At 42.4% G+C, this 21,256-nt stretch overlaps 1 protein-coding gene across 5 annotated transcripts in view; it reads right to left on the reverse strand.

Moving 5' to 3' along the window:
- MPP6 (membrane palmitoylated protein 6) overlaps positions 1 to 21,256 on the reverse strand; it is a 138,737-nt gene that overhangs the window by 113,569 nt on the left and 3,912 nt on the right. For 2 of the 5 annotated variants that reach the window (XM_033930829.1, XM_033930831.1), the window contains one exon: positions 13,531 to 13,649. In XM_033930829.1, the coding sequence (XP_033786720.1) occupies positions 13,531 to 13,649 (119 nt within the window). Of the gene's footprint in view, positions 1 to 7,432; positions 7,569 to 13,530; positions 13,653 to 21,256 lie in introns of those variants that run through there. The other 3 variants (XM_033930828.1, XM_033930830.1, XM_033930832.1) reach the window with 2 other exon arrangements.

Genomic DNA, 21,256 nt, shown 5'->3' on the forward strand with positions numbered 1-21,256 from the left:
AGGATATAAAGTGTCTCAATTTGGAGGTAGGGATAATAGTTGGCTTCCCATAAGAAGTAACAATCTCTTAAATAATGAAATTCCCCCAGGCTTCCCTCCAGAAAGCAGCAAAACCTACTAAGGCCTTTCTCCACCCACCTTTTAAAAACTGGGTGCTCATAACCCACCTGAGAGGCTCACTTGCAATCCCTGATAAAGTAGAGACCTTCCCACCCAAACCCCACCTTTTTTGAAATACTCCCCAAAGTAGTTTTAAATGCTGTTTAATCTCTATTATGCCTGTCCTGGATATAGCCCACAAACACCAAATCAAGATTCACTCCTTTGCCAATATTTGTCCAACTATACCTACTGCTAGGAGACAACCGCGATTCCCAGATTACAAAACTCCAAAAGTCTTAGTAATCAAAATCTGGATGTCCGCAAATAACTGAACACCTTTGGATCCGTTGGACAAAAACTGAACTCCTTTGTAAAGACATTGCGCTTACAACTGCCCTTCTCTCCTCTGGGAATCATCTATCATAACCGCCAAAGACAAAGTCCACAGCCTAGGGTACTTCTCGATTCTAAACTTATTACTTACCTACCATATCTCGCAAACGGTCTTGTCTTCGTTCTACTATCTATGACAACTAAGGAAAATAAGAAACCATTTCTCTGAACCGGACTTTTCACAACTTCTCTATGCCTTCGTCCTCTCCCGCAAGGACTACTGCAACACATTATTCAACGGACTGAATGCAAAAAATATTAAGCGTCTCCAACGTGTACAAAATGCAGTAATCAGACTACTGCCCGCGATTCAGTATCCCAAGTGCTAGCATTGGTCTACTGGCTACCCGTAGCCAAATGTTGCATCTTCAAAGGCTTAGTATTTGCATTCAAGTCCTTACACGACATGGAGCCTAGCTACATATCAGCCAAACTCCCACCTTATGTCCCAAACAGATCCCTCTGCTCCCAGGAGGAAATGAGTCTTCAAATACCCACTGGTTAGAGCCTCAAACTTGAAAGTGTAGACGATCATATTTTCACTTCTTACCAAAGCAATGGAATCAACTACCTCCTAACATCAAATCTCTTAATGGACTTTTGAGCTTTAGGAAAGCAATAAAAACCTACTTCTTCACCTGACTCCTCAGGACAAGCTAGCATTCAGACGGATATTCCCAAACCATAGTATTCTTAATAGATATTTAACTGACTCTCTCCCTTTGTACGCACTGACTCTCTTCCTGTGTATGCTTCAGGCTCCAAGTGTCTGCTAATCCAGAACAACTGAATTAGACTCATCTCACTGTACCCTATTGCCTTAGTCTTCTGTTCCTTGTGTGTCTTGTCTGCTGTTATGTAACTTGTTCTGGGCTCCTCGGGGAGGACAGGATATAAATTGAACTAAATAAATAAATAAATAAATAAGACCTGAAAGAAAAAAAAAAAAAACCCCCCAGAAAAACAAAGTGGTGTAAGATATTCATTTCTAAAACTGAAATCCTTCCCCACCACAAAAGCTAGAGGCCACTCCATCGGAAAAGGTCTTTATAAAGAAGTTGCAAAAGGGCAGGATAATTACTTACATAAAACTTCTCCAGGGCCCGGGTCAACCTTATTCCTAAATAGTGGATAACACCAGGTGCCCACTGAAAGGGAAAGGACCCTCCTTCAGGTAGGCCTCCTCTTGTTCCCTAGTGGTCAATCCCAAGAACTCAGACTTCCCCAAATGGATTTTAAATCCCGAGACCTACCAAAACACTCAAATTCTCAAAGAAGCACAGGCAATATTAATCTAGGAAAGCGAAAATATAATAAATCATCATCTGCAAAGGCGATCTTATGAATGTCTCCCCCTACCTACCTTTTATATCACAATGCGGGATGGTTGATTTATGGCATGAACTATATACTCAGGATAAGGATTGTATCTTTCACTTGCCTAAGTAAGCACCAGTCCTATTCACGTATGACCTTTGGTTGGGGGGTAGTCTCTGTTCTTCACAGGTTGAGTTCAGCAATAGAGAGTTGCGCGGGGACAGAAATCCCACCCGTCCCCACCCGTCCCCGCCAAAGTCCCACCCGTCCCCACCCGTCCCCGTGAGGAATCCCTCCGTCCCCACCCGTCCCCGCGAGGAATCCCTCCGTCCCCACCCGTCCCCGCGAGGAATCCCCTCCGTCCCCACCCGTCCCCGCGAGGAATCCCCTCCGTCCCCGCCGGTCCCCGCGAGGAATCCCCCTACATCCCCACCTGTCCCTATAAACTACAGAAATAGTTATTTCATTTAATTATGCTACTGAATTAAAGGCTCTGGTAGAAACCCATTTAAAAATAAGCAAAAAGACTTTATTAATTTGGAAATATTAATTGGGAAGAATACATACTTTGTAAACGGGTTTCTACCAGAGCCTCTAATGTTTATAAATTTTTATCAACACAACTAATATACTACTTTATCCTTAAGCAAAAAAAAAAAAAAAAAAAAAAAAAAATTTTTCCTACCTTTATTGCCTGGTTTCTGCTTTCCTCATGTTCTCATTCAGTTCCTTCCATCCACTGTCTCTCTTCCTTCTGCGTCTTCCATTTGCTCTGTTACTGTGCCTCTCCCTTTCTCCCCCCCTCCCAAATTGGTCTGGCACCCATCTTTTTCCCTCCACTCCCCCCATAGTCTGGCACCTCTTGTCTTCTTCCCTGCCAGCGTCTTCTTCCCATTCCCTCTTCCCCATTTCCTTTCAGTGTCCTTCTCCCCCACCATCTTTCCCATGTCCTTTCAGGCAGCATCCTTCTCCCCTCTCTGCCTTCCCCATGTCCTTTCAGCGGCCTTCTCCCCCCTCTGTCTTCCCCATGTCCTTTCAGTGGCATTCTCCACCCCTTTGTCTTCCCCAGTGCTTTCAGGGTCCTTCCCCCCCCCCTTCCTCCCGTTTACCCCATGTCCTTTCAGCGTTCTTTTCCACCCCTTTGTCTTCCCCAGTACTTTCAGCGGCCTTCTCCCCCCTTAAGCGTCTTTTCTTTTCCACTCCACCTTTCCTCCCTCCCTGCCTCCACCTTTGTGGCGCTTTTGCACCCGACCGACAACAGAACAGGCCCGGTCGGACAAATCTCCCTGTCCTGTAGCCGCGATCTAAATTACCTTCTTACAGCAGCTGGAGTAGTGAAGCTGCTGTAAGAGGTAATTTAGATTCGCGGCTACAGGGCAGGGAGGTTTGTCGGCCGGGCCTGTTGTCGGTCGATCGGGGGACCTGACCGGCTGTGCACATTCTTCGGGGCGGACCGCCCCCTCCCCCCTCTTTCGTTCGCCATTGCCTTCTTCCTACCTGCCCTGCCGCAGCCGCACACAGCCGACCGGAAGTCTTCCTGATGTCAGCGCTGACGTCGGAGGAAGGGAGGGCTTTGCTTAAGCCCTCCCTCCGACGTCAGCGCTGACATCGGGAAGATTTCCGTTCGGATGTGTGCTGCGACAGGGCAGGTAAGGAGAAGGAGACTACCCTCGCGGCTCGACCAACCCCGCTGCGATCCAACCCCGCAGGAACCCCGCTACCCTCGGAGGCGTCCCCACGGGATCCCCGCGACCCTAGGGGGCGTCCCCACGGGATCCCCGTGACCCTAGGGGGCGTCCCCACGGGATCCCCGTGACCCAAAGGGGGAACCCGCGGGATCCCCGCGGGTCCCGCGGGATTCCCGTCATCCCCGTTCCCATGCAGCTCTCTATTCAGCAACTAACCACCTACAGATGTGGTCTGACCATGCCCCTGTAGTCTTAACTATGTTAGGCCCTCCTAGAAAGAAACATTGGAAATTACAGGATATGATATTTCCAATATCCAATGAATATATAATAGATTGAAAAGGATATTATGCAACATCTAGAACAGGGATCTCAAAGTCCCTCCTTGAGGGCCGCAATCCAGTCGGGTTTTCAGGATTTCCCCAATGAATATGCATTGAAAGCAGTGCATGCACACAGATCTCATGCATATTCATTGGGGAAATCCTGAAAACCCGACTGGATTGCGGCCCTCAAGGAGGGACTTTGAGACCCCTGAACTAGAACTTAATGATACAGATGAGGTTACGTCCTTGAAATTTTGGGAGGGTCTGGGAAGTAATAAGGGTCTAATTCTCACTATAGGCACAAATCAGGAAATCTAGGCTGGAGAAAGAACATCATCTCTGTGCCACTTTAAAAGAACTACAATATTAGAAAAAAAAAAGCGGGTAGAGCCTCTCCCCAGGATGATTACAAGATTCATTAATGTTCAGCTACATACTTAGAATTGGCAGGCATGAATAAGGTCATTCAGAAGACTCAAAAGACATATTTTGAATTTGGTAATCGGGAAAGTAAACTATTAGCCCACCAATTAAAGAAACAACAACTTTGCAATCAGATCTCCCAAGTGGTCAATTTAGACAGCTCCCTTTCTAGGGTAGAGAAGGAAATGCACTTGGCTTTCATACATTTTTATAACACACTCTATATGCCTGACCAGGTACCCTCTCTTGATTATAAAAATCAGTATCTTCAAGACATATGCTTACCTGGCTTGAAGGACATTGATACGGTAACATTAGATAGACCAGGGGTAGGGAACTCCGGTCCTCGAGAGCCTTATTCCAGTCGAGTTTTCAGGATTTCCCCAATGAATATGCAAGGGATCTATTTGCATGCACTGCTTTCAATGCATATTCATTGGGGAATCCTGAAAACTCAACTGGAATATGGCTCTCGAGGACTGGAGTTCCCTACCCCCGATATAGACCTCTTTCAGGGAAGGAGACACTTCAGGCCATAAAGGACCTTCCCCAGGGTAAGGCACCCAGATTAGATGGGTACACTAACAGATTTTATAAAAGTTTTACCAAATATCTGGCACCAGTATTAACTAGAGTGTTTAACTATATAAATGATCAGGCTAAACTCCCCTATTCTTGGAGACTGGCTGCAGTGACCCTTACTCTTAAACCTGGGATAGACCCTCATTAATGTGCTTCGTACAGGCCACACTATAAGATCTTTAAGAAAATATTGTCAGCAAGGCAAGATTACTGCAACTCTCTTCTACAAAATATTACTCAAAAGGAAAAAAAACGTTTACAAATTATACAAAACATAGCAATTAAAATAATCCATAATGGTAAAAAATATGACCACGTAACACCTCTGCTAATTAAATCACATTGGCTGCCCATCAATAACAGAATAACGTATAAAATAGCTCTACTGATTTTCAAAACACTAAATACTAATGAACCACAATTCATAGATCGTTTATTAATCCCCCATTCTTCAAATCGTTCTTTACGTTCTGAAACCCAAGAATTATTAATGGTTCCCTCCTTAAAAATAGTAGGAACAAAACGCCACGATATTTTCTCTGTAGTGGCTCCTCTTACTTGGAACTCTCTTCCTTTATATATCAGAAAAAATAAAAATTTAAATCAATTTAAAACTAATTTAAAATCATTTCTTTTTAAAATCTCTTTTGACCTCTAAATTCATTTCATTGCTAATTTCTATCTTAGAACTTTTAATCCCTTCCTAATGTTTCCTCCCTCCCCTCTCAGACCACTTTTTCTCCCTCTCGGGAAAATATTTTTGTAACTTTAAGCCCTCATGTTCACTCCATATGTTTCATAGTATGTTAATTTTGTTTTGTATGTCTTATTCCTTTTAGTTAAAGTAGTACTAAGATACTGTTATTTTACCCCTTTAATGTTCAATATTATATAATTTAACAATGTTTGTTATATTTTGTTAATCGCTTAGTTTGTAATAAGCGATACATCAAATAAAATTAAACTTGAAACTTGAAACTTGATTTAGTAAAGGAAGCTCAAACAGGCTTTAGACAGGGAAGATAGACCATTGACAAGGATAAAATACTGGCATCGATACCAATGCTGTCAAAGCCTTTGATAGCGACCTGGCTTTTTCTCTTTGCAAGCATATGGGAATATCAGAGAGATATATGGCCTGGATTGCCTCGTTGTACCACCATCCCCTAGCTAGTTTAAACTCAAAAGTGAAGGGGAGGAATATGTAGAAGCTGATAATGAAAAGTCTGAATTGCTTAATGAATATTTCTGTTCTGTGTTCACGGCTGAAGATGTGGGAGCGGGACCGCAGAAGAAAAATGCAAATAGGGATGGTGAAGTTGTAGACATTGATCGATTTTCAGAGTGTTGTGTTCGTGAGGAGCTAGCTAAAGGTAGACAAAGCAATGGGGGTCAGATGGTATACATCTGAGGGTGCTGAAGGAACTTAGGGAAATTCTGGTGGTTCCGCTGACTGATCTTTTCAATGCTTCTCTAGAGTCGAGAGTGGCACCGGAGCTCTGGAGAAGGGAAGATGTGGTCCCTCTACACCAGAGTTTCTCAACATGTAGTACACGTATCCTTAAGGGTACACAAACTGTTTGGGGTAAACAGTGTGGGTCTCCCATCCCCCCTTCCTGCCCGAAGCGCCACCACTGGGGATCCCATGTCCCTCTTCCTGCATTCCTCCATCCGCCAAAGCCGACCTGAAAAGGCTTCCCTCTGATGTCAGAGCTGACGTCAAAGGGAAGCCTTCCGGATCAGCGGAAGATCCCAGGTACCTCCTTCAAGGTTGCTCCTTCTGGCCTTCAGCCACACAGGGAACATCGCGGGCAGCGGCTTTTGCACACTGCACATGGATGACCCAGAAGCCTTCTCTCTGGCTTGTGGGCCAGCCACATGAAGCATGTAAAAACCACTGCCCGCGACACATCTCTTATGGTATCTGTTCAATGCTGGTTGATGTTTGCAATGCAATGTTTGGTTTGTATCTGATTTTATTTTTCTTAATAAAAAGTTAAAATTTAAAAAAAGACTCTCCACAGACTTTGCAGCAAAGACCAATATTTCTGTTGCACTAGAACTTACATTAACAATTGGAGTAAATTAAGAGCTAGCCATAATAATTTAAATACAAATTATGTTATTCAGCAATATTCAATATATATATATATATATATATATATATATATATATATATATATATAAATGCACTCAGAACCACTACCATTATCCATTCAGCTTAAGCTTGTTCTTTAGCAGGCGTAAACTAAACAGTCAGATTACTGGGATAACAACTGAATATTCCTCTCTGCCCCTTCACTATACAGATGGTCTGCTTTAAAAAGGCCAGAACTAAGACAAGTTTTTTAGAATTAAGAAGATCCTGAATATTTAGAAGCTAGACACTCAAAAGTCTAAAGTTGCCCATTCATATTGTGCCCAAGATGATATACAGCAAGCTAGTTATTACAAAAGCAAAAAAAATGTAAAAATACTTAATCACTAGCAAATATATACATTCCCAGAAAGTACCCTGGAATAACTTATTTAAATAAAATCTTGAACATATATACACACCAGCCTTCCACTGCATAAATGTAAAACAATAAGAAACAATACCAATGAATCCAGTTGCTTGACTTTTTCCTCTGTGGTCATTTTTCTTTTTTCCAGCTCTCAAAAACTCCAAAGGTAGATTTAAAATATATATAGCATTTAGACCACTTCCTTCAGAACTATTTCTCATGAAGTCTCTTGTAATCATGCACGTCTAGTAATTTTTGAACTGAAATATCACTGGTCCAAAGCCTCTCAAGGATCAAATTCCATCACTGAAGGGCCATTCACGTTAATCATCAACAAGCCATTTAAACTTTCTGCTCCCATTGATGATCTGAATTTGTTTTTCATAAAATTCATTAAGTTAAAACAGGAAACACGGATACTAAGGACAAAAATTTCCTACTAATGTATTTAATCATTGCTAAATCCAGAAGTTCATAAATTTCCTTTCTCCCACCAAAGTCTTTGAAACTATACTACTCGTAATGGATGGCTTGTATACATGAACGCTTAATGGTGAAGGTTGTTTCTAGAAATCCTGAACCAAAATAGTTATTTCACCAGCACTAAACCCTTCAAGAATTCGTGTCGGCCAAAAAGTATCAAACTAGGGTGTACCTTTCAATGCTTTCAGGATGAGTGAAAAATCGTTTTTCCAAATAACAGGCAGCAGGTTGGATCAGGTTTTCCTTCTCAACTTTAGCAAAACTTGCAGTTATTTAGTCCATACAGCTGTACATCTTGATGCATTCCTGTTAACATATTGCCCTGAAACATCTTTCATTGATACACTTCTCCCTCCGCATTCGCTGTGATAGGGGATTAACAGAACCACAAATACAGAAAAACTGCAAATAACTTTTTCATATGTTATTTGCTGTTTTGTATTAAAAACCATTGTGAATATGGTGAAACCGCGAATAACATGGTGGGAGACCTGGCCTTTTCCTGAAGGAGAGGCAAAACACAGTGAAGATAGTGCTGGGAATCAGCAATTTTCTCTGTAAACGTTTGGAATCAGCGATTTCTCTATGCAAGCTGATGTAATTTGGGGGGGAGGAGCCAGCAAGCTAAAAACCGTGAATACGAAGGGAGAAGTGTAAAGTCATTGTGTTTTTAACATGCAATTCTACTGTGCTGAGAAAAAGCTCCTCCCTCTGAAAAAAGGGAAAGGTTTTTAAATGTTCCATGGATGTCCAAGATAAAATGTAAGACATGAACAAATGTGAAATCAGCTAGTTTTCTCAGCAAACTCTTTAAAACTGCTGAAGTATTGTCTTTTTCTGCAGAAATACTTTCAAGGTATTCTATGACATACTTTCAAACTTTTATAAGGGCAGAGAGAGCACCAGCTTTGCTGGCCAACCATCTTACATTGTGCAGGTATTGGAATTTTTGTATTTTACTTTCCAAGACTTTCCTCTGCTTTCTTCAGATGACACATTCTCTTTGGGGAATGCTGATAGAATTTGACAACTTTTTCATAACTGAATCAGGATCTTCAATGTTATGTTTCATTTTTCATTGCACTTAGAATACTTAAATACCAACCGCATGGCTCGTGTTCTGCTGAAGTTTTGGTGACTGCACTGTCAGTACTGATACCAACCAGGAGTCTGGGTGACAGCTAGTTCAAAAAGTCCATAATTTGCCAATTCTTGCTGAATGGTTTCCAAATAGCCATATGTTTTATTAAATTTGCAGAATGTGAAAAAGTGCACCTTTTGCTATTTTAATTCTCGTCTCTTGCCCCAGCCCTTAGCTCAGTGTTCCTCAATGCAAAGCCTGTAAGCCTAGGGCAGCCCCTATTGTCACCACTCCTCATTTTCCATTTGATCCAAGCTGGTTAGCAGTATTTCCTAGTTAGGTAACCACATAGCTGCAGAAGCAAACAAACTATGTGCATGACCCACTCCTTGTCACAAGCAGAGAAGGATTGAGTAGCAGTGCACTTGCACAGACTAGTGCTGCTAACCCAGTTTGTGGCTACAACCTTATTGCCTACTTTAGTGTTTGGAATATGTCCACTTTGGTAATGTGCATCATCTTTTTCTGATTTCACCCATGCCATAAGTAGTTTCTGGATAAGGATTTGCAAATATGTGTGCCCTCTCCTTCACCTTGCCCCTGCTCCTCAGCTCTTTTGTTATGATTCTCTTTTCTCTGACTACTCCAGACTTGACGAAGCTCTCCCTTAGGCCATTACTTGAAAGAATAGATCACCTAATTCTATCAAAAAGAACATGAAGAATGAAGGAAGAGAGCAATAAGTTAATGTAACAGTAGAAATTAATAAAATAGGTCTTCAACAAAAGAAAACAGGAAGGCTGGAAAAAGTAGAAGCCATGAGAGAGAGAACACTGCATAGCTAAACAGGAGTCAAGATAATCTCAGTTTTTAAATAAGACTTCCTTCATAAGAGTATGGCGTGGAACCTTTATGCAGTCTGTAGACCACTTTTTATAGGCTTCAGCTTCCATGAGTTCTCCTCAAGGCTCTGCCAGACTCCATGTTGATTGGAAGCACCTCTCCCATCTGACTGATAAAATCTGTAAATGCAGACTCTCAGGAGGTGATCTTCGATGAGAAGGTGAAGGAGATGGATAATATGGTATTCCATAAAAGCCATCTGCACTCAAGTCAGGACCGTTGCTGGAAAAGCATGGTGATAAGTCTTGAGTGATTTTAGCCCCTACAGATGTTGACTGTCAAAATGAGTGTCAAGGAGAGCACTGAGAATGTGAAGATGAATTCTATTCTCTAGAAGAGGATGTATGGGACCTGTGTCTTCTCGACTTGGATGCTCAACATCATGGTGTCCGAGAACGATGCCTCAATGGAGTTTGAGGTGGTGCTTGGACCAGGCCAAGACAATGTGCGTCAATGCAGAAATCTGCACAAGGTTGTAACTGCATCCACTGCACAAAAAATCTTAACTTTTTTTCTGAGGCAAGAAGAAAATGATTATATTAAAAAAATTTGACCTCCTGTGTATCAAAATAGCCTCAGTTTTCTCCTATTATGTAGTTTTTGAGCAAATTGCAAATATTTATAGCATGAGAAGTCATAATGTAACGTATTGCGTTGATTTAAGAGTTCCTATAAATATTATTTTCTAGAATCATTTTGCTGTTGAAGTGCGTTTATAAACAAGATTCGGAGCATCTCTAATTAATGTCCAACAACAGTCAGCCAGCATTGATAAATTCCATCTGCCCTAATACCGTTTCTCCATTGTAAAAATGTTCAGGTGAAACCTTTCCCCGTGCTCATCACTAACACTACCAAAGGTAATATTTAGTGCTTCTCTGCATTCTATTCATGGAATATATGAATCGATAACACATGTGTTGATTTTATGATTTGACAATATTTGTTTCGATATAGTATTATTTTTCTTTGGGGGATGGGAAATTTATGTTTGTCCTTTGTTTGTATTAAAGGTATAGAGGGGCATAATAAAAAAAACCCGTCTAAGTCCCTTTTTGGCCTAAGTCCTTAAACGTTCAAAGCAGAAGCAGGGAAAGTTGCCCTCTTGCCCCGGCGATCGTGCCCCCCCCCCCCCCGACTCGATATGGCCAGGAGGGAGCCCAAGCCCTCCTGGCCCCAGCGACCCCCCCCCCCCCTCCGACACAACGGGCCAGGAGAGAGCTCAAGCTCTCCTGGCCCCGGCGATCCCCCCCCCTCCGACACAACGGGCCAGGAGAGAGCCCAAGCTCTCCTGGCCCCGGCGACCCCCCCAACTGGATTGGGCCAGGAGGGAGCCAAGCCCTCCTGGCCCCGGCGACCCCCTACCCCCCACTACAATATGGGCAGAAGGGATTCCAGGCCCTCCTGCCCTCGACACAACCCCCCTCCCCCAATGACCGCCCCCTCCCAGAACCCCTGATCAGACCCCCCCAGGCAGACCCGCGACCCCCCCCCGGCTGACCTCACGACCCCCCCCACCCCCACCCCGTACCTGTAACAGTTGGCCAGACGGACGGGTGCCAAGCCCGCCCGTCCGGCAGGTCAACCGGGTCCAGAATGGGGCCGGATTGGCCCAGGCGGCAGAAACCCCACCTACAGGTGGAGCCTGAGGCGCCTGGGCTAATCAGAATGTTGTACGCCTAGGTGTAGGTCGGCCCACCTCCCGCCCACTGCCTGCCCTTTCCCCTCCTCTAAACACGCCTCTTTTCTCTCTGTGTGTTTAGAGGCAGGGGAAAGGCCTATGCTGTTTTTAGATACGTCTCAAAACCAGCTTTGGTTATGGGTACTTGGACGATCAGGCTTTTTGATCGTCCAAGTAGCCATTTAGGACACTTTTTAGACTTTTTTTTTTTTTTTATTATTATGAACCCCTTAGCGTCTAAAGTGTGATCAGGATAATATGTATGTAGCCAATATGTATACCGCATAGTTTTATGTGGTATATAAATTGTTAAATAAATAAATTATCGGGGGAAAAATCCAGATGCAGATGAAGAAAATGAATTTTTAGTGACATATTGCATTTGAGATCACAAAATGCTTTAAGCATTATCTCCACTATTTGGACATAGTCTGGTGCCTTCCTATTCCCCAGAAAATTCTCAATTACATTCTTCGATGCTATCCATGCACTTTCCTCACATCCTTGCAAGACTTCATCAAAGTGTCTGTCTCTCAATAATTCTCTTATTTGTGGCCTCACAAAAATGCTTTCCTTTAACTTCTGAGCACTTATGAAAGGACATTTTTCATGTAAATAGTGAAATCCTTCACCTTTCTTATTCATAGCCTTAACAAAGTTCTTTATAAGTCCTAGCTTTATATGAAGAGGTGGCAGTAGCACTTTGTTTCGGATCAACAAGAGTGGTGAATTACATTTTTTATTCCAGCAGGATCAAAATTATTATGAAGTGGACAGTCTTTAATAGGATCCTCTTTCTCAGCTATCCCACTCACAGATAAAACAGCAGTACTTTGTGTATCCTAACTGCAGACCACGTAACAATGCGATGATCTTCAGATCAGCACAAATCTGCCACTTGTACTCGTTGTACTTAATATGTTCTAAGAGAGCTGAAAATTTTCATAAGTTTCCTTCATGTGGACAGCGTGACCAATAGGAATAGATGGATATGTTTCCGTTATGCAAAAGCATTGCCTTTAGACTTAGCTTTAACGCAGTGGTCTCAAACTCATGGCACAAGTGTCAAACCTTAAAAAAAGAAGTCATATTGAGCATTGGAAAATAATAATAATTAACTAATAAAAATAGTAGACATTTAAGGCTCCTTTTACTAAGCTGCGATAATGGGCTTAGTGCACGCAGAATTGCCACGCACGCTAGACGCTAACGTCAGCATTGAGCTGGTGTTAGTTTTCCCACGTAGAGCAGGGGTTTGCGCACGCTAAAAATGCTAGCGCACCTTAGTAAAAGAGGGGGTTAATTTTCACCACCACCAAATTTCCCCATCCCGCCCCACCCGGCTACTTTTTCATGCCACCTGGCTGGAAAAAATTTCTGGGGAGAACACTGTTATATTTCAAAACAATCATGCTTTGAGGCATAACAGGTCTGCATCATGGTTTCAACAAGCACTCATTCATTCCATTTGTACCCCTATGCTCTCTTATGCATTCTTTGTTGTAAAAATTGTCTTTTTAAGTGGCCTAGTGGTTAAAGCTGCTGCCTCAGTACCCTGAGGTTGTGTGTTCAATTCCAGCACTACTACTTGTGACCCTGGGCAAGTTACTTAACCCTCCATTGCCCTGGGTACTATAGTTAGATTGTGAGTCCGCTGGGACAGACAGAGAAATATTTAGAGTACCTGCTTACTATTCAATGTATTGTAAACCACCGATATCCATGGAGGAATGGCAGTATATTAAATAAACATAACCATAGATTCAATGATATATTTCATAATGTACATGAGGCGTTTCTGGGCAGATTATAATTTTGAAAGGCAATAGAAAGGATTACCCCAGAACTCAAAAGATACTTCTCTCCATTGAGTAAAGAATTTTTTTAAGTGATATGGAAATATTTGTGATATTTTTTGGAAGCCTTTATACAATAGGCTTAAATAGACATCTTTTAGAATGTTCCATATAGTTATTGAGGATTCATTTTTTTAACAGATATTTTCACTATAAAAACTTTCTAGCCAAATGATAAGCCAAAGTACCTTAGCAAGAGATCTAACAATAGGGTTCTCCATAAGTCCTTTGAGAAAAATAACGTCTATTTCTTCAGCACCTGTTGATGTAGGCAGTTCCGTAAGGTTGTCCAACACTTGCTGCATTGCTGCTGAAATTAAAGGGCAAATACATTTAAACAACAACAAAACCAATTAAATACATCAAAACATTCTATAGTACGCAAGTTGAATATAGTACATCACTATTTTCCTAAAGATCCATTAGCTGGAAACTCTAATGATCATGAAAACAAAAAAACAACAACAAAAGATGTCAGTCTTTGATCCACTGTCCAAAGAAGCAAAGATGATTACCTGTAGAAGATGTCATCTAAGGGCAGCAGGATTTAAGTCCTCACTATTGGATTATGGGAAAGATTCTTAAATGTTTGCAGTAAAATCCAACGGGCCACTGTTGTGGCCGCTACTGTAATGATTTCAGAAAGGTGACTCATTCTTTAAAAAAACATGTATGCAAATGAGGTTCGCAGAGGATTGCTACATTTGCATGTACCAAGTGCTGGTAATAACGATCGGCACATGCGCAGAATACATGCACAAATTAAAAAAATACCCCGAATCGAAGATTGGCAGGAGGGATGTCCACTCCCTCTTACCATTGCCACCATGCAAACCTCGTCCCTAGGCAGTGGGAGGGATGCCCACTGCTTCCTGCCGCCAACAACCCCCCTCCCCCAGCAGCAGGAGAGATGCCCACTTCCTCCCACTGCCAAGAAACCCCTCCCCTGGCAGTGGGAGGGATGTTCACTCGCTCCTGCCATCACTATGCCCCTAAATCCCCCGTGCCTCCAACGACCCCTCCACACCCATAACCTTGTTTACAAAGGCTGGCCAGCTGAAGAGATGCCTACTTCCTCCAGCCAACAGGCCCGCCTCTTCAAAATGGTGGGTCTTCCCCTCCCGATGCATCCTGAGATGTGCTGGGAGGGGCCTCAGGCTCTGATTGGTCCAGACACACAAGGCTCCTCCCATGGCCTTAAGCAAGGGGGAAGGGAGTGGGCATCTCTCCCGCTACCGGTGGGTGAGGGCTGCTTGACGGCGGCAAAATTTTTTGGCAGGTCTGAGTTGTCAAGCTTTACTTTCAATGCCTGAGCTAATCAGCGCTCAGGCACTGACCAAAAAGTAAGGCTATAATAACTCAGACGTGCCGGAATATTTTGCTCATAAATGTAGGACAGCAGGGTTGGGGCATCACTTGGTGATAAAAGAGAAACACCCAAAGTGCTCGTTTAAATATTTATGACCTCATTATAATACATTTGCATGGTAGAGTGGTAGACTGCTTGGAAGCTCGGAAAAGACCACAGTAAGCCCTTTTGATAATCCGTCGCTAAAATACATGAATGCTTAACTGGCTGAAACTGGTTTAGCAACCACGTTAAAATTTTGAGAATCTTCCCCTATGTCATCTGACACAGCTTGGTGCAGTACAATAAAAAGCTCTACATGTTTCTAGCACACAGTATCACACATTAGAGGGACTTCTCACACTGGTGTCATAGAGGGGCCCACCTGTTTTTACATGTATGTCACACTAAATAGTTTCTAAATTTTTTTTAGATATCTATTAAGATAAGATTGTCCTGCCCCCCACCCTTAGTTAATCAACCAATTAACCAAATGTAATTAAATTCAGCAGATAGAGTGAAATTTAGATTCAGTAGAGTTGACTGTAATCAGTTCAATCAAAACTTACCATGAGAGTAAAATTGTCACTGCAAGGTTTTTACAAGATTGCTATGCAATGATAAAAAAGAAATTCCAGAGCAGATGAGAAAGATAGTTGTTGAAATATCAGCCATTTCTAAAGCTCTATTATCTCCACCGAAACACAGTGAGAGCCTTCAACACAAAATGGAGAAGACTCAGAACAGTATAAATGTTCCCAGGAGTAGCTGGCCTGTCAGAATTTCTCAAAGGGTGCGACAGCAACCTATCTGGGAAGTCACAAAACAGCCAAACAACTATAGGCCTCTCTAACCTCAGCTAAAGTCAGTGGTCATAACAACACAAAAGAAAGACTAGGCAAAAATGAGATTTTTTGGGTAAAGAGCAAGGTGGAAATTATTTCTATCCAACAATGCACGTCTCACATTTGCAAACACACACCTAAATGATCCCCAAGCCTTTAGGAATAATATTCTACAGACAGACAGTAAGATCATCATACCGACAGTCAGACATGGTGGTGATAATGTTGATTGTGTAGGGATGGATTTGCTGACTCAGGACCTGGAAACTTGCTGCATTGAAAGACTTCAGATCTAGGATTGGTATCCAGTCATCTGAATCTTTCTGGGGTATTATGTAAAGCAGGAGTGTCCAACCTGCGGCCCAGTGAAGTATTTTGTGTGCCCCGGTCGAGAGCGATGCAGTGTTTTCCTCTGCTGACCCTGGGTGTTTACCATCTTGCCGGCTCCCTCCTCTGTCTTGCTGCAGTGTTTGTGCGGACCCAGAAACATTTTTTTCAGACAATGCGGCCCAGGGAAGCCAAAAGGTTAGACACCCCTGATTTAGAGTATCTACCAAAGCCCGATTCTTCAGGAGGCACTGGCTATATGGCTCAAATTTCTATGAGCCTTGTTAGTTGCCCAGAATTTGATTGCTTTATCTGGCTTCCCATCTGTAGCATTTACAAACAGATCTGGGGGCGAGTGACAGAATTCAAGCTTGTAACCTTTATGAATGATGTCCAGTACCCAGCAATCCAAGCACATTGGTTCCCAAGCCTCCCCATAAGCTGACAACCTCCCACTTATCTGCGGGGGGCAGGGTGACTGACTTGGCATCACTGGGATTTCTTGGAGGCTGTTGTTTATAGCAACTCAGAAAATATAGACTCCTCATACTCAGCAGTGCTATCACACTTAGCCCTTGTTTCTCTGCATCTACCTCTAGGGACTATGTTGCTTATCCCACAGAGGTTCTAGGAAACCCACCAATTCAAGCCTCTCTGGATTTCAACCCCCTCTTCCATCTCTGCTTGAAGTGCCATTTTTGGGTCTTCTATCACAAGTGAAAGTCTTATTGCACTCAAGTTAGGCCTCCTCCATAAAGTCAGTCCCATAACTCCCAATTCTCACTCCTTCAAACCTTCTCCCCCCCCCCAAAAAAAAAAAATAAAGCATGCCAGACAGTTCTGTCCCAATCATCCAAAATTTGCTGTGTTTTAATCATAGGTTGTAGTCCTTCACATGCCTGATGCCTTGACAAGCATCCACTCCCCCCATCTCTACAATCTCTGCTTATTGCTGTGTGGGGCTATCCTATAAAAGCCTTCGCCTTCTTACATGCTGTGGTTTGATTTTCAAGACTTACTTGGTATTGTACCAGAAACCTTATCCTATGATTGCAGAACACTTTACAATACAGTACGAGGGCTTTCCGTAACTCTGGCAGTATGTACGTACCTCTATATTCTGACTGTCTGATCCTCTTGTAGAACCCTATTGGTTTCTCCTTTTCCATTAGCTGAAAATTCTTGCAAGGACTCTTCTGGGCTGCTCTCATTCTTCCTACACATGCCCCACTTTTATAGGGATTCTTGTTGGATTCAGGTCCAAAGTCTCTGTAAACCATTTCTAATCTATTTCACAGAGTTTTGTGATCCATAACTTGCTCAGATTTAGATTTCAATGTCTATCAATCTATTTGAATGACTATCTATTGTTTTGGTCCTCCAGCCATTCCACCATCTTCTTGTAGCCCTCCTCTGTGTGTCTCAACCAGGCCTTGCATGTCTTAGCTGCCAAATGTCAGACCATTCTTCAAGCTTCGCTAGGTCTTTCTTCATGATATTCACACCATCTGGGGTATCTACTCTATTGCAGTTTTTGGCATCAACCACAAAGAGGCAAATCTTACCCGAGCCCTTCAGCAATATCGCTTATAAAAATGTTAAAAAGAACAGGCCCAAGAACAGAACCTTGAGGTACACCACTACTAACATCCCTTTCCTCACTGTGATCTCTATTAACCATTACCCTCTGTCATCTTCCACTCAGTCACTTTGGGGCCCATCCTGAGGCACTCAGTTTATTTATTAGACGTCTTTATGGAACACTGTTAAATGCTTTGCTAAAATCTATTAGAGCCAATAAAAACATTTAAAGAACGTCCTACTATGTCTGCTTCACTTTGTCAGTGCACATTTTTCATTGTACATAGATCTTACTTACCGATTAAACTTGTCAGAATTGCATCACAATCCTCTTCAAATTTATGCCTATAAAAGTGAACCCGGTACACTTTCTCATCTCTTAATGTATTGCTCCAAAGTACAAATTTACTGGAACTTAATATGGCATAGAATTAAAACAGTATTGAAAATTGACAATTCCATATCTTTCACCTATGAAAACTCTTATCCTGCATTCTTGAAATCCTAATATTATCATTCCTGCTAATCAAAAGAAACTTTTTAACATCCTCTTCGCTGCTGCCACTCAACTTATAATTTGTAATTGGAAGGATGACACTCAACTTTAGTGAATGGTAGAGTTAAGTGTGTTCTATATGTAAATATAAAAAAGTGTTATCGCTATAAAATCTTGTAAAATAACACACTTTTGTAAAACAGGCACCATTAGATAAATATTTTAACCGTTTATGAGAACTTATCTTTATATATCAGCTTCTTTATATATTTCAGTATACACATTATTATAGGTTTGTAATTGTTAAATATTGCTTTGTTTATATTTTTATGTACTTTTTGTTATTAACTTTTTAAATACAATGAAATTTATTGGTGAAAAAACCATTTAAAGAATGGAAAAAGGATTCAAATGAAGAAAATAAGAGGAGACATAAGCCACTGACAAGTTAGATGCAAAGCATTAATAAAGAAAGCTAAAAAAGGATATGAAGAGAAACTTGCAAAAAAGATAAAAACAAATAGTAACAATTAAGAATAGCCTTACTGGGTCAGACCAATGGTCCATCAAGCCCAGTAGCTTGTTCTCACGGTGGCCAAGGAGTAGCAATATTCCATGGTACCAATCCAGGGCAAGCAGTGGCTTCCCCCATGTCTTTCTCAATAACAGAATATGGACTTTTCCTCCAGGAACTTGTTCAAACCTGTGAGGGAAATCTGTAGGTCTGTAGGACTGATAGATAATCAAGGACCAAAAAAGGCGCTCAAGAGAGGATAAGTCCACATCAGAGAGACTGAATGAATTCTTTGCTTCGGTCTTTACAGATGTAAGAGATCTAGTTGAACCGGAACCAATTTTCAAGGGTGATGATGTGGAGGAACTGAAATAAATCTCAATGGACCTGGATGACATACTAAACCAAATTAACAAGTTAAAAGAGTAATAAATCACCTGGACCAGTATAAATCACCTGGATGGTATATATCCAAGGGTACTGAAAGAACTTAATGAAATTGCTGATCTGTTAATGATTTGTAATTTGTCACTAAAAATTGTCTATAGTACATGAAGATTGGAGGATGGCCAAAGTTACACTGAACTCTAAAAAGGATTCCAGGAGAGATTGGGAAATTACAGACTAGTAAACCTGACTTTGTTGCCGGGCAAAATAGTGGAAACAATTATAAAAAAATAAAATTGTGCAACGTGTAGACATACATAATTTAATGAGATAAAGTTAGCATGGGTTCAATTGAGTCTAGCCCCACCAATTTGTTTGACTTCTTTGAAGTTATGAATAAACATGTGGATAAAGATGATTGATGTAGTGTATTTATATTTCAAGAAAGCTTTGACAAAATTCCTCATGAGAGGCTCTTGAGAAAATTAATGGGATAGGAGGCAATGTTCAGTTGTGGATTAGGACTTGATTTTTGGACAGAAAACAGAGGGTAGGGGTTAAATGGCCATTTTTCTCAATGGAAGAAATGAATCAGTGGTGTGCCACAGGGATCAGTACTGGGACCTGTGCTATTTAACTTATTTATAAATGATCTGGAAATTGGAATGACGATCGAGGTGATTAAATTTCCAGATGACACTAAACTGTTCAAAGCTGTTAAAAAGCATGTGGACTGTAAAAAAATTGCAGGCAGACCTTAGGAAACTGGAAGAATGGGCAACAAAATGGCAGCTGAAATTTAATGTAGACAAATACAAAGTAATGCACATTGAGAAGAAAAACCAAAAATCATAGTTACCAGATGTTAGGGTCCACCTTGGGGATCAGCGCCCAAGAAAAAGATCTGGGTGTCATTGTAGACAATATGATGAAACCTTCTGCTCAATATGCAGTCGCAGCCAAAAAAGCAAACAATATGCTAGGAAATATTAGAAAAAGGATGGTAAACAAGACTAAGAATGTTATAATGCCTCTGTATTGCTCCACGGTGCAACCTCACCTTGTTTATTGCATTCAATTCTGGTCACCTCATCTCAAAAAAGATATAGCGGAACTAGAAAAGGTTCAAAGAAGAACAACCAAGATGATAAAGAAGAAGGAACTCCTCTCGTATGAAAAAAAAACTAAAGAGGTTAGAGCTCTTCAGCTTGGAAAAGAGACGGCTGAGGGGAGATATGATTGAAGTCTATAAAAACCTGAGTGGTGTAAAACGGGTACAAGTGGATCGATTTTTTTACTCCATCAAAAATTACAAAGACTAGGAGATTCTCAAAGTTACAGGGAAATACTTTTACAACCAATAAGAGGAAATATTTTTCATTCAGCTCTGGAACACATTGCTGGAGCATGTGGTAAGAGCACCTAATGTAGGTTTAAAAAAAGATTTGGATAATTTCCTGGAAGGAAGTCCATTGTCTGCTATTGAGAAAGACATGGGGGAAGCCACTGCTTGCCCTGGATCGGTAGTATGGGATGTTGCTACTCTTTGGGTTTTTTACAGGTACTTATGAATTGGATTGGACCCCGTGAAGATGAAATATTGAGCTAGATGGACCACTGGTATGACCCAGCAAGGCTATTCTTACTACTAGTACTACTAATTATTTCTAGAGTGCTACCAGATGTACACAGTCATGAAGGAGACCATCCCATCTCAAATGAGCTCACAATCTAATCAATCAAGGTAGATAAACAGGATGCAAGGGCAGGTGGTGCCGTTAGCAGGGAATAGTTAATCTGATAGCTAGGGTGATGAGCAGCAGGAGAGGGTTACCGTATTTTCACGCATATAACGCGCGCGTTATACGCGTTTTTACCTACCGTGCATACCCCTCGCGCGTTATACGCGTGAGCGCGGTATACAAAAGTTTTTCTACATAGTTCCCACCCCGCCCGACGCCCGATTCACCCCCCCGAGCAGGACCGCTCGCACCCCCACCCCGAACGACCGCTCGCATGCGCTCCCACCCGCACCCGCATCCACGATCGGAGCAAGAGGGAGCCCAAGCCCTCTTGACCGGCCGACTCCCCAACTCCCCGACAATATCGGGCCAGGAGGGAGCCCAAACCCTCCTGGCCACGGCGACCCCCTACCCCCACCCCGCACTACATTACGGGCAGGAGGGATCCCAGGCCCTCCTGCCCTCGACGCAAACCCCCCTCCCTCCAACGACCGCCCCCCCCAAGAACCTCCGACCGCCCCCCCAGCCGACCCGCGACCCCCCTGGCCGACCCCCACGACACCCCCACCCCCCTTCCCCGTACCTTTGGTAGTTGGCCGGACAGACGGGAGCCAAACCCGCCTGTCCGGCAGGCAGCCAACGACGGAATGAGGCCGGATTGGCCCATCCATCCC

Source organism: Geotrypetes seraphini, chromosome 2 (genome assembly GCF_902459505.1).
Source record: "Geotrypetes seraphini chromosome 2, aGeoSer1.1, whole genome shotgun sequence".
In the NCBI taxonomy this organism is placed as follows: Eukaryota; Metazoa; Chordata; class Amphibia; order Gymnophiona; family Dermophiidae; genus Geotrypetes; species Geotrypetes seraphini.